This window comes from Chenopodium album, chromosome 5 (assembly GCF_948465745.1).
Source record: "Chenopodium album chromosome 5, dcCheAlbu1.1, whole genome shotgun sequence".
In the NCBI taxonomy this organism is placed as follows: Eukaryota; Viridiplantae; Streptophyta; class Magnoliopsida; order Caryophyllales; family Amaranthaceae; genus Chenopodium; species Chenopodium album.
In genome coordinates this window covers 28,084,251-28,097,142 of record NC_137838.1, presented here as the reverse complement: position 1 = coordinate 28,097,142, position 12,892 = coordinate 28,084,251, and the positions used below count along the sequence as shown (strand labels likewise).

At 33.1% G+C, this 12,892-nt stretch overlaps 1 protein-coding gene and 1 non-coding gene across 2 annotated transcripts; both read right to left on the bottom strand.

Moving 5' to 3' along the window:
• Positions 1-1,194: 1,194 nt before the first annotated feature.
• Positions 1,195-12,557, bottom strand: LOC145632044 (putative serine/threonine-protein phosphatase 2A regulatory subunit B'' subunit TON2). The gene is made up of 12 exons (XM_081684313.1): positions 12,237-12,557; positions 10,346-10,437; positions 10,052-10,114; positions 8,860-8,958; positions 5,814-5,972; positions 5,516-5,587; positions 5,302-5,434; positions 4,094-4,158; positions 3,790-3,865; positions 2,939-3,040; positions 2,352-2,544; positions 1,195-1,690 (listed from the first exon to the last, which is right to left on the bottom strand). Exons 1-12 carry the CDS (start codon positions 12,376-12,378, stop codon positions 1,450-1,452), a joined length of 1,437 nt encoding a protein of 478 aa, XP_081540439.1. The 5' UTR covers positions 12,379-12,557; the 3' UTR covers positions 1,195-1,449.
• Positions 1,820-1,938, bottom strand: LOC145633597 (small nucleolar RNA snoR104). The gene has a single exon (XR_014112907.1). It is a non-coding gene; the product is annotated as a small nucleolar RNA snoR104 (small nucleolar RNA).
• Positions 12,558-12,892: the final 335 nt, after the last annotated feature.

The following is a 12,892-nucleotide window of genomic DNA, read 5'->3' as shown; positions in this document are numbered from 1 at the left end:
TAGAATATAGTAAGATAACTTTAGAACATAGATTGAAAAACTTTAGAACATATAAAACTTTAGAACATAAGAATTAAATCCACCTTTGCTTTGTTCTAAATAAATTTTCTCTTCTCATCATAGTATCACACATACATCCAGAGAAAAATCTCAAGCAAATTCACAAAATAAAAAAAAAATCAAAAAAATAAAATCGAAAATTAAAACGAACAAATTGAAAATAAAAACGAAGAAATCTAAAGATGTTAACTCTAAAATTGATGAAAGTACGAACAAAAATAAGAAAAATCGAAAAAAAAAAAAACCGAAAAATCGCAACGAAAAGTCCCAATTAAAAATTGCATGAAAATCTGAATAGAAATCTGGAAAAAAATCAAGGATTAAAATGAAATGAGAATTTTTTAAGAGTTGATAAACTTACCAGAGTATGAATTCGTTGATGAAGATGATAAAGTTTGGCTACGTTTGAGTTTTGAGGAGAGAGAAGATGTTGAGGGGAGAGAATTAGAGAATATGTTGAGGAGAGAGAAGGAATAGCCTTGAGTTTTATTTTGTTAGAAAGGGAAAAAAATTATAAAGAATTACAGAAATGTCATCATTAAAGGATTAATTTAGATGGTAAGATCAAAACTAATGAACGGCTGAAATTGATTCTTATATAAGATTGGGTTCTTATATAGAGGAGGGTTTTTACATGAGCCTCTCTCTCTCTCTCTCTCTCTCTCTCTCTCTATATATATATATATATATATATATATATATATATATATATATATATATATATATATATATATATATATATATATATTTCCTCCGTTTTCATAATATTTTTTTTTATTACGATTGCCAAATGCCAACACACAATTTTAGCGATTGCTATCTTTAATTAGCAACATTGTAAAATTATTTTTTTTAAAATGGATATTAATAAATTTGACATTGAGATGGTTCAAATAAAATCTCACATAACTATGTTTCATCATACCAGTTATAAATCACAATTTTCTCAAAATTAAAAAAAAAAAAAAAAAAAAAATTAAAAAAAATTTTAAAGAATAAAAAAAATAATAATAAAAAGTTATATATCACATATTCTAGTCAAAGTGTAGTTTGTGGATAGTGTAAAAGTCAAAGTGTGGCAATAAAAAAATAAATAAATAAATAAATAAAATTGAGGAAGTAGATTCTGTCCTGTGATTCAGAAACTTGAGAGATTTCTGATAAAATATTGTTAGGCATTTGGTTAACTGGTTGATACAGTTATCCAATGATGTATTTACTCGAATTCGTTAATCAGATCCTCATAATACATACACCTATATTACCTCAAGTCCTCAACTGCTACAAGTTCTACTATTCATTAAAAAAAATTTTAAAAAAAATTAAAAAAAAAACACATTACATTGACCTTTAGATACAATAGTAAAGGTCGTATTAATCACCCTAAAGTCATGCCTCTTCCTCTGGTTCCTCTTCTTCTTGAAGAAGATTTTCTCTATTGTCATGTGCCCAAAAACCACGGACATCTATAAGCATGCTAGCCACGGTACCACCCTGCTTGCACGCAAGTAAATCCTGCAATGTGATCATCAAAGAATCCATAGGCTTCACCATATCCCAAATTTCATCTCTCACATCTTCAATACATAATTCATAATTTCCTCCCTCAATCCATTTCTGGTGTACATCTCTGATAAATAAAAGAAAAAAAAAAAAAAAAAAAAGAGGTGACATTAGAGATTAAATAGGCCAAAATAGAATATTTAAAGCAAAACCATAGAATGTAAATTATGTAAAGCAATATTACATCATGCTATTGTACTGTTTCTGTCAGTTTGAGATTCACAGACTACATTAGAGAACTGTGAAAAGGAAAGCACAGAATTTTTTTATAGGAAGATTGTATCGAGTAACATCTCTAGCTTACAGATGCCATCCTTCTTTTCTTCCATAATTTATGCATAAAGACAACAACAAAGCCTCAATCCCAAAAAATTCCATGGTTTAGTGTAAAATATGGTAGCATGAACAGAAGTCTTACAGAAACCACCATTGAGCTATCAAATAACCTAGATTAGTCCAAGCATCTGAACAGTAAGATTAGTCCATATTTTCCCTTCTACTTCGTAAAAACTCTATTATCCATCTTTTTTTAGCTACAAGAAATATCAAGAAAAGGACAAAAGTTGGAAGTAGCACTCTACTTAAAACATTTATTGCAAGTGTATAATGTTTATTCTCAACTATTGCACAGAAATTGGTTTCACGATGTTAGCACAGCTCAGGACAATTTTTTAAGAAAACTGCAAAAATGCAGGAATTACATCCAATTAATAGAGAAAATGTTGCACCTGAAAAGTGTGTGGACATCAGCTGTTGTTAGGTAACCCCTTCCATTAAGATCAAGACACCTGAACAAGTATGTCAAACCTTCAGGAGTATCTTTGTTTTCAAGAGCAAGAACGAAGTCCAAGAAGCTTTCAAAATCCATTTCCCGACTGTTTCCTCCACCACTTTTCCCCCGGCGTACATGCTCATCAAAAACTACAGCAATGGTAATTGAGAGAAAATAGTAAACAATGACCAGGTCAGCACTTGAACAAGAGGGTTAGAAATTTCCCAGCTGTCTAGTGTGAGTGGGTATATGATTAATAGTAAAAGACTAAGAGAGTACCTCACACTGAAAAAGTGGAAAGTTCATGTACACTATCTTAATACCCATAATAAAAAGTAAAGAGGGGAATCATTAAGTACGGCAGAATAATATGTTTCTACATTCATAAAGCATATCTGCCAATATAAGAGATCTGGCTAATGCATTGGGGTCATTAATCATTATAAAGTTTAGACGTAGAAATGCATGCAATTGACTGGAGAAGTCATCAAAATAATGACATTTGCTGTAGTGACTAAAATTTCAATAAAAAAATTGGCATACCCCTCTCAACAAATATATCTGTCAGTGTTCCATCAGCATACTCTCGGAGTTCTTGCTTGCTCAAGGTTCCATTCATATCCTTGTCAAGTGCCAGAAACATATCTTCGAAGATCCAAAATAAATCATGTCGTCAGACATGCAAAATATATAACAAAAAGCATGTAAGGAAAATGTAACTGCTTTACACATGAAAACAATATAGCATACAGACAAGTTTAGCAGACCAGTACACAGCTACAAATTATATAAATCAAATTCATATTTTGAGCAACAGGGAAAACTAAGCCACTTATCCTCGACAATCAAGCAAATAATGTGAATAATTGTTAAATATGAAAATAGAGGCTTAGTCTGCCAATTATAAACTGCCAATATATTGGGTCAAGCAAGACCTCATTCTTAAATAGTAAAAATCAAAGCAGGAGGCTACATTTCAAAAATGAAACTGATTATATTTGCTAATTCTTGCTCAAACCATTGGAGTTAAGCAATTTCTGACAAATGTTCTTTAGAGTTAAACATTCTTTATTTCAGTAATTTAAATACAAACAAATTCTTGGAGCTCCACATATATTTCTATATCATATTTATAAACTATCACAACAAACAATTTACTGACCTACGTAATAACTTTTTATTTATGGCACCATAATTGATAGGACGCAAAGCAAACAAAAGGGTGCATGGAAAAGAACAGTCTCAAAGAATTAAATTAGACTCTAGAAAACAATATTATTAGAAAAATATAAGTATAAAACAAAATTAATATTTGAGGCAGCTGTAAGAAGCAATAAAATAAAATAAAAAAAATAGACACCAAACAAACAAACAAAACCAACAGAATTACCTACCACAAATGCGCTGTGCAGAAGTCAAGGAGAACCAATTCTCAGCTTGTTCAGTGTCAGTGACTTCCTCCTCACTTTCCTAAAACATAGGGAAAGTAAGAACACGCCAAGATTAAGATTATGTCACACACAAGTTATACATTTCACCATATATTAGATTTGTAAGATAAACACAAAGTAAAGTCACACTTGGTGCAAGAACATTTCACATAGAAATATGGCAAGGAAATTACAAATTCAAAAACAAGTGGTGGTCCTGTTCAAAGCTTTATCTACTAATGGCGGTATAAGGGAGACAAGATACTACCTGGTGAAGTTCCATCAACTCCTGCAAGCAATTACTTAGGAGCACTTTCTTTATGCAAGCCTTTCCTGCATAAGAAAAGACACAATCACTTCAATTCCTAAAAACACAGTATAGTATACAAGAAGTTTCTTGTAATTGTGACAAGACAGACAACTTGACAAGGAGCCAAGTTGAGAACTTTATAAATAATATAAAAAGAAACTGAGAGATCTTTTTTTTTTTTTGACACATACTGAGAGAGATCTTTAAATCTCATCATCCTGTCACTAACCTAACTATGCATGTAAACACTTTATTTTTCGGTGAGGGCACTGAATAAAAGTGACCTGTGCAAGAGAACTATTTAAACAGCCATTAATTATTTTTTTTTCCCCCTAAAAATTCTCTGAGTTGATAGTAGAAGGCAAAGAGTTTCTCTTCTAGCAATCCCTTCAATCTGTAGCCCCTCATATTTCATTTGTCTCTCGCCGTTATAAAAACTTAAGTGTACCTAAAAGTAATCAAGTTGACAAACAACTGTTCAAATATATGTCATTCAAAAATGACGACATTAGTCTTCCCAAGCTGTTACTATAATTTACCTAAGCCCTGTCACACTCACATACTACAGTCGCATCTCCTTCACATGCATACAGCTCACATATACCCCCCCCCCCCCCACACACACACACAGACACACACATTCAAGCCCTATGGAAACATATGTTACAGTGATTTTGGCTAAGCTTGCAAAGCATAATTATCATATACCTTAATTATAAAAGGTAATAAATCTCTTCCAAAAAAAATAAAAGGTAATAAATCAATATTTGGCAGAGTTTGAGATTTCCATATCTTAAAGCCAGGTTCTGTTGTACTATTGTATACTACCAATTTAACAAGACAAACAGTCATCCTAAAGACCTACACTGAGGACTTACTCAAAGACATGGTATTCAGAAGTTGATTAGTTGAAGTTACTTTTACCGTCCTACACTGAAAATTTAGCATTTCTATCACTTAAGTTTTTGCATGCAAATTTGTTGTATTCAAGACAGCTGTGTATTGAGAAAAGTAGTTAAGGAAATCAATGCATTTCATGATAAAAAATATAAACATTTGTACCTTAACAAATTTAAGAAAAATATAATTTATGTACAGTTATCCAAGCAATACATTTGCCTTAAGACGGGTCATATCAAAGAAATAAAATAGCAAAGCAAACTAACCTCGCCTGTGTGGGTCGCAGAAGAAAAAGAATTTATGTGCAGCTATCCTGCAATACATTTGCATAAAGGCAGTAGGCATATCACGTAGTTGTGCCAAGTTAGGAATCAGCCCTCTAATGTAAGCCTCCATTTCCTATATATCACAGATAATTAAACTTAGTAAATGAAAAGAATACTTGAAACTAAATAAATCAAAAGTAGAATTGCTACATACATGTGGTTGAAGAAAGCCATCAGAGTCCTCATCAAGCTCGCTCATATCTATTCTTGCTTGAGTTAATGAAACCTGTACAATAAGTAAATTAGATATGGCATGACAAAATCAGATAATTACAAATTTACTGCAGAGGAAACCTATCCAGTTTCATACATCTTTATTAAGCATCCTCCAAAAAGGACAAAAGACACTAATCTAGCAAAGTCAACAGGTAAATTATAATCATCATATGAACTGATTGAAAAAAAGCATTATGGTTAAGAAACACCACAGCTATATACATAACAGGACATACCGTTCGCATCACATAAAGGTAGAATGGAAGGATGGCAATTCTCCCCTGTTCATCTTTTTCAAACTTCATAAAATTTGAAGGGCTGAAAAAACGTCGGCATTTAGGACCAATTTGCTCAGCACATACTGAGGCAATATGACAAAAATCTTCATAGTTCATCTGCAAGGTTATAAAACCAAATAAAAATAGAGAATATTAGAAGCTGGTTAAATTGGAAAACTAGAAACAAATCAAACAATATGGGCCCAATTGTGTAAGTTATCCAATCTTAGCATATACCTTAATATTAATGGCTTCAAGACAGATCAAGATATAGAAAGTTACAGAAGAAAGATATATCCATCATTAAGATAAACGGTTAACCCTCAGCGCATAGCTCCTATTGGTTTAGCAAACATATAAACGAAAAATGTACCATTACATGTATAATAGGTGACAGATGGACCCAATTGTGTAAGCTATCCAATCTTAGCATATACCTTAATATTAATGGCTTCAAGACATATCAAGATATAGAAAGTTACAAAAGAAAGATATATCCATCATTAAGATAACCGGTTAACCCTTAGCGCATAGCTCCTATTGGTTTAGCAAACATATAAAATTCAAAATGTACCATTACATGTATAATAGGTGACAGATGGTAAGTAATTTGGGGGGAAATATTCAATCTATAGGATGGTAATAAGTACCACTACATGCATAATAGTACACTAAAAGTATTATTCAGACAACATATACTTTAATAATACATTATACATGCATAATAGTACATTATAATGTACCACTGCCAAATTTACATTTTTCCCCTCCTATATGTTTAGTAGGAGCTATGCGCTGAAATGCAGTCAAGATAACCAACAAACCAGTGAAGTGAGAATTTCACTATCATATTATCAGACCTCACAACATAGTAAATAGTGATAATGATATGTCATAGGTCTAAGACCAATCCACGTTGTTGGTACTCAGTAATACGCATTAACATGACAGCATTGGAAACTAATATTATGAAAAACATAATTTGCTTTACTTGCAAAAGGCATAAAAATAATCAAATGATCAGATTTCAGAGCATAGTAAACAGTGATGATGACAAGTCATAGGTCCAAGACACATATAATGAGAAATGATAGATACTGATAATTTTCTATTACACATCAATTTGTTCTATGTAACACAATCAAAGGTACTCGCATCCTATCAAAGTGTTTATACCCATGTTGGTGTGTCAAGAATGTGCCATGGATACATGAGGTGAAATGAAGTGTCCATGTGACATAGTCATTCTTGTACAATATCTATTTTTCTTCAAAAAAAAAAATGATAAATTGCTATTTTCTTATATATAGAGAGCAAGTATTGAAAATAAATAATCTAAGGCCAGATAAAATAAGAGGTAGCTGTTTGATTCTATGATAATCAGACTCTTCATTTCACCTCAACTCCTCTCAAATGTCAACTCCTCTCCACTCAACTCCTCAAGCACGGGGACAGTTTAATTGGGCCAAAATCATAAAAAGAAAAAACCAAAATATAGCTGATTGGACACTTGGAAAATGTAGCCGTTTTGGACAGGGATTAATTCAAGTCCAAGTAACATAGGTTTGGTTCACTGCATGAAAAGGAAAAGGAATCAAGAATGGGAATTTGATTTGTTTCCTTAGGTTCTAATAATAAGTTGCCAATATTAAGATAAGTTCATTATGTTATTGGCGACAAACACAATCCCAATACTACTTTGTCATCTCCGAACCACCACGACACTTAATCCAGCTTTAAGGTGGCCAACTGGCCACAAAGTCAAAGTTCAACAATAATAATAACAAACAATAGTTTAATCACCTTTGTCGCAGAAGATTATTGGTGGCTACAGAAGATGCTTCCATATCAAACTCTTTATCCCTAACAGAATTGAGCATAGTGCACAAATAAGGTGGAGTAAATGGCTATTGTGTCCCAATGGCAATTTGGTAGAGTGGACAAAGAGGATGTGGTGTTGGATGTCATAGTTTCTAGCAATGGATAGTGGGGATGGTATTGACGGTGGAGATGGATAGGACAATGGTTTTCAATAGTTTCTCAAAGGGTGTGGGGCTGTTCATCGTGAAGAATTTAGGATAGTGCTTCAGAATGGATGGTGTTTGTAATTTAGGCTTGCAATCCAGAGGGGGTAATGATTCTTGGTTTGGAGCAGCCTTCATTGTAGTTTTAGGGGGTGGTGTAGGAAGTCACCAGCGAGTACTTACAAGGATCACTAAAACATGCAACCAATCAACACGAAAGGAAAATCATAGGCGGTGGTAGTGTGGTACCCTTTTCCTTTACTGATTCCACGAAAACAAATGGCACCCGAAGATATTAACAGCATAGGAAGGGGAAAAAAGGGAAGACTACAAAAAAAAAGGCCAATAGCCAATCAATCCCTTCCTTGCCGCAAAGAAATCTACCGCTCCCTGAACACAAGTTATATAAACGCCATTGTAAGGCCACCATTTTAACAAAAAGATGGTTGGGTACAATAGGTTCCTACCTCAATACTACTAAACAATACAGGGCTAGACACAAAAATGATGCCAAGAGCTATTTTCTTTTTTAAAAAAATCATATGCTTCTTCTGTTCTTTTATCATATACTTGACTTGTTTCTTTTATCACGTTTGCCCATGCAAAACTTTAACGATTAATAACTTTAATTCTCCATAAGTAAAAATTATATATATTATGATAGTACTTATTTGAGCTGCATTCGAAAAGATCCCACATGAATATGTTTTTTTTACATATTATTCACAAAGATGGTCAAATGAGGGATGGTATATAGTGTAAAAGTCAAAGCGAATCAAGTAAAAAAGAACTGAAGAAGTATGATCTATATACAGTGTTCTGTTAATAGAAATTACGTTTAAGGTTCTTTAGTACAAACAATTTGAGCAAGAGGCCAAAAAATAGAAAACAACTTGATACAACCAATGGCCAAAAATAGACAATTTTAAAACAGTACATATAAAAAAAGAGGAGATTAATACTAAAAGAGGCAAGATGACCTTTTCAGCACCAGTGGCATCATCAATCACACAGTTCTCTCTTAAGCAAACCCACATAGCATCCAAATCATCCGCATTTAGCAAAAGGTCTGATTGTTTCTGCAACAAGAAATCACATTGCAAGTTGTTAGAAATAACATTTAACTATGTTACATGGACTCGGGAACACGTGTCGGACACGGAAACGTGTCCAAGTGTCCGATCCAGCAGGTTCCAAAATTTTAGGACACGGGGACTCTTTCTGATATTTGGACACGCGTACAGGGACACGTCAATACGTCACTTAACTTTATATAAATAAATTATATATTACAAAAGCTTTAAATTTTTCATTATGTCTACCCCTATTTTTTTTATTTAAATTCTTTCTTAGGTAAATTCTCCTAATAAATGGCAATCTCCTTATCTCCATCTTCTCTATATTAATGGTGGTTTTCGAACAAGATATATTTTTCTTTCACGTTTCTTCTCTTTTTTCCTGTCCTCTCTTAATGGAAGTGTCTGAGTACACAGTGAAGGATCGGACACGTGCCATGTATCTGTGAAGTGTCGTATCGACACGGACACTTCGCGATATTAGCCGTGTTCAATTAACAGACATTTAATTTCTACACGATGCACTAAGTTAGAGATGCATCACAAAACAATTAATCTTATTATCAGTCATTTGCACCTATGATACCACAATCAACCTAATTAATAAATTCTACAGATTAAGTCTCCCTCTAACTTATGAGCAGTGATTTTCACCAAGATCTCCATCACTTAATGCAATTCCACAACGAAAATCAGCCAGCAGTTCAACAGATCGAAGACAAAAGTACATTAAATTTTAGTAAAATGTATGAGAATAATTGCATAATGCACTCAATCTCTAAATGCCTTACATGGACTAAACACCAACTATGAATTTTTTCATATCTTCAATTAGACCCTTCAAAGAGGTCATTGATTATAGTCACCCCAGATATTTGACAGATTCACCATTCAAAAAAACAAACAAAGCCACTAACACCAATAGGAATAAGTTAAATCCTGCCATGTGGTCATTACAAAGGCAACTTGCCCCTAGCTAGCAGAGAAGCTGTTTCCAACTAATTAAAAAAAAAAAAACAACAACAACAACAAAACAAAACACACACACACACACATAAAATTATGATATAGATCCCATTGGAAGTTCATTCAATACCTTCAGAAATCGATACTTTGCTAGCCTCTGCACTCTATAACTGATAGATCCTTCTTCTGGTTTCTGTGCCATAGGAAAATAAGTGAAATATAATAAGTGGCAAATCTGGAAAGATGGAACTGCATAGAATCAGGGAGGATATCAAGACCTTGTCTTCGAATAATTAACATTGGCAACTCATTTATAATGCCTTGATTCAAAAAATTCATACCATGCAACAATCAAAGGAATATATGTAAACCTTACTCACAATTTTCTTGCCATCTACCTTTTACCTAACATCAGCAACCCTACCTTTTTGTAGAAGCTTGGAATAGCACCAGCTTCAGAACTCTTCTGTTGCTTCTCTTTAAAAATATCAAGCAAGATTCTCTTTGTTTCAAGCTCTACAAAGACATAAACGACATATGTAAGACATGAGTCCATAGAACCTGCAGAGATATTCAGTTCAAGAGTGTACTACACAATACCCATGTCTCACCACTAAACTCCAAGTAAAATATATATTAACAATAAAAAAAATCCTATGACAAACAACACAACGCAGACAAAAAATTCCAGTATAACCAATACGCAGAAATCGTAGATGCTTGCCGTGATTGACGAGCAAAAAACAACAAACAATATCATAATTTTTGCTTTTATCAGTTTTTAGGTACAGTACAATTTAGTTAGCAATGACTTGTCAATTGTATTTACTAATTTACATAAAGGACAGTTTGTCAAATGCACATTCTCATATTCAAAATTTGATGCAATCAGCATCACAAAAATAGCCACTACATAATTATATTAATATCTTACACAACAATTGCTCCACCCCACTGTTTGTCACTCAGCACCCCAAAACAATTTCTTCTTTAATTAAAAAAACAATAATCATCTACAGAATTTTTCTATTCCCACTATATTAACCTAAAATTTGTTAAAGTCTACTCATCAATTACATTCATCAGTAATTCTAAAAAGTCTACATTGACAAATATAATGGAACAGAGGGGGCATTTAATATAACTAATAATTTCAAACAATATAATAAATTACCATGTGACAAGCAAGGAAGATGATTAAGGATCAAATTGCACATACTTGAAGCATAGGATGCTTCCATGATCCACCTCCAAACTACTAAGTCCATAAATGTTTGCCATCCTTTCTTCTTATAAGAATTCATTCCCCATCCCAACCACTAAAAATATTTTAAAAAATACACCACGATCATTGACGTCCATCAAAATGGCAGATAAGGTTCTTGAAGCAGCCAATTATATTTGATCTTATGATACTCTAAACCTACTATCACAAACAAGCCCGCAAGCTTGTGCACATGGACACACGTTGCAATTCTTTCAGAAAAATTTTGACATAACATTTTAGGGAAAAGAAGCATTAAGCTATATATTTTACGGGGAAAGAAAACTGTGAAATAAGAAAAGATAAAAGAATTTCCTCTCAAATATTGGATCAAATGGCCGATTGCTTTGCTTAGAGGATCCAGCAGTTGCTACACTCTCATGTAATTCCTACCTTTCCCCAGATTTGACCTTACTTCTGATACAACAAATCCAGAAGCCGCAACAAAAGCTAACCCGACATTTTATGCTTCACAAAGCTTGCATAAAGTGTATGGCATTATACATGCTATGAGTTTCGATCTAATTTGTCAAAATAGCACCGTACTCTCCACTCGACTACATCCACTAATCCATGCTATTCAATACAGTAGCTTTCAGTTCAACCCTTTTCACTAATTTATTCATAAACTATCATTACACAGCCCTAAACGCCCTTCGCCCGCATTAATTTTAACAATCCATCAAATACAACATTCCAATCACCACCACCACCACAATAAAACATAAACATTGAATCAGAGAAAACTACTTCTAGAAAGTATGATTAAAAAAACAAACCAACAACAATTACTCCTACAATTATTGAAATTTTCAAAAATGAGGAAATACATTTTCCGCTCATTCAAAATCAGCATACTACCGTTTTTCAAATAAAAAAAAAACAGCTTACTACCCATCTAAAATAAAATGAAAAAACAAAACTCATTTATTCCCAACAACAAAGAGGCAAAATTGTGACAATTGCCACAAACAAATAGCAAACGGTAACAAATAATAGGAAGGATCAATTGGAACAATGAAGAGAGAGAAAATGATTAAAAAAAACAGACCCATTAAAGCTTCAGAACCAAGTCCGGCACCAGATCCAATGAAACGGCGCAGGTTTCGAACCCATAACATGGATGAAGCCGACGGGATCTTCCTTTGGCCAGGTACATCATGGCTTTCGCCGTCGCTTGAACCACCGTACATTTTATCTCCAAAAGCTATATTAATGGAGGAAATTGCAAAAGCAATGGTGGGTGGAAATGAAACCCTAAGATTTGAAGCGAAGAGATGTGTCGGAAAAGTTACTTAGTTTGAGCTATGGTAACTTAAAATTGGTGTAATGTGCATTGATAAAGTACTGCCCGCTACCAGGGAGGCAGGGACAACGAAAGTCCATAAATTTTTTACTAAGGCCCGGTTGATTTAATATAAAACATTTTAAATGAAAAATTAGTTTTTATGAAAAACATATTTTTAAGGAAAAATATAATTACAAATTAGTTTTCCTTTGTTTGATTGCATACAAGAAAAGTCCAAAATAAATAAAAAAAAAAATAAGAGTGGAAATATAAGGATGAATGAGAGGGAAGTAAAAAAGAACACAAAATTTTAAAAAAATCGAGTGTACAATAATTATTGTACATCCATTATCAAGATAGCCTAAAGTAATCAAAAGTTACCCCTAAAATGAATAAATGTTACCTCCTACATGCATAAA

What these genes read in the sequence shown, in the direction of transcription:
- LOC145632044 (XM_081684313.1), bottom strand. Translation starts at nt 12,378, where the DNA reads ATGTACGGTGGTTCAAGCGACGGCGAAAGCCATGATGTACCTGGCCAA. An exon ending in AGTTGATGGAACTTCACCAG is followed by an intron (nt 3,866 to 4,093) that starts GTAGTATCTTGT and finishes CCTATGTTTTAG; the next exon opens with GAAAGTGAGGAGGAAGTCAC. An exon ending in AGATATATTTGTTGAGAGGG is followed by an intron (nt 2,545 to 2,938) that starts GTATGCCAATTT and finishes CCATTGCTGTAG; the next exon opens with TTTTTGATGAGCATGTACGC.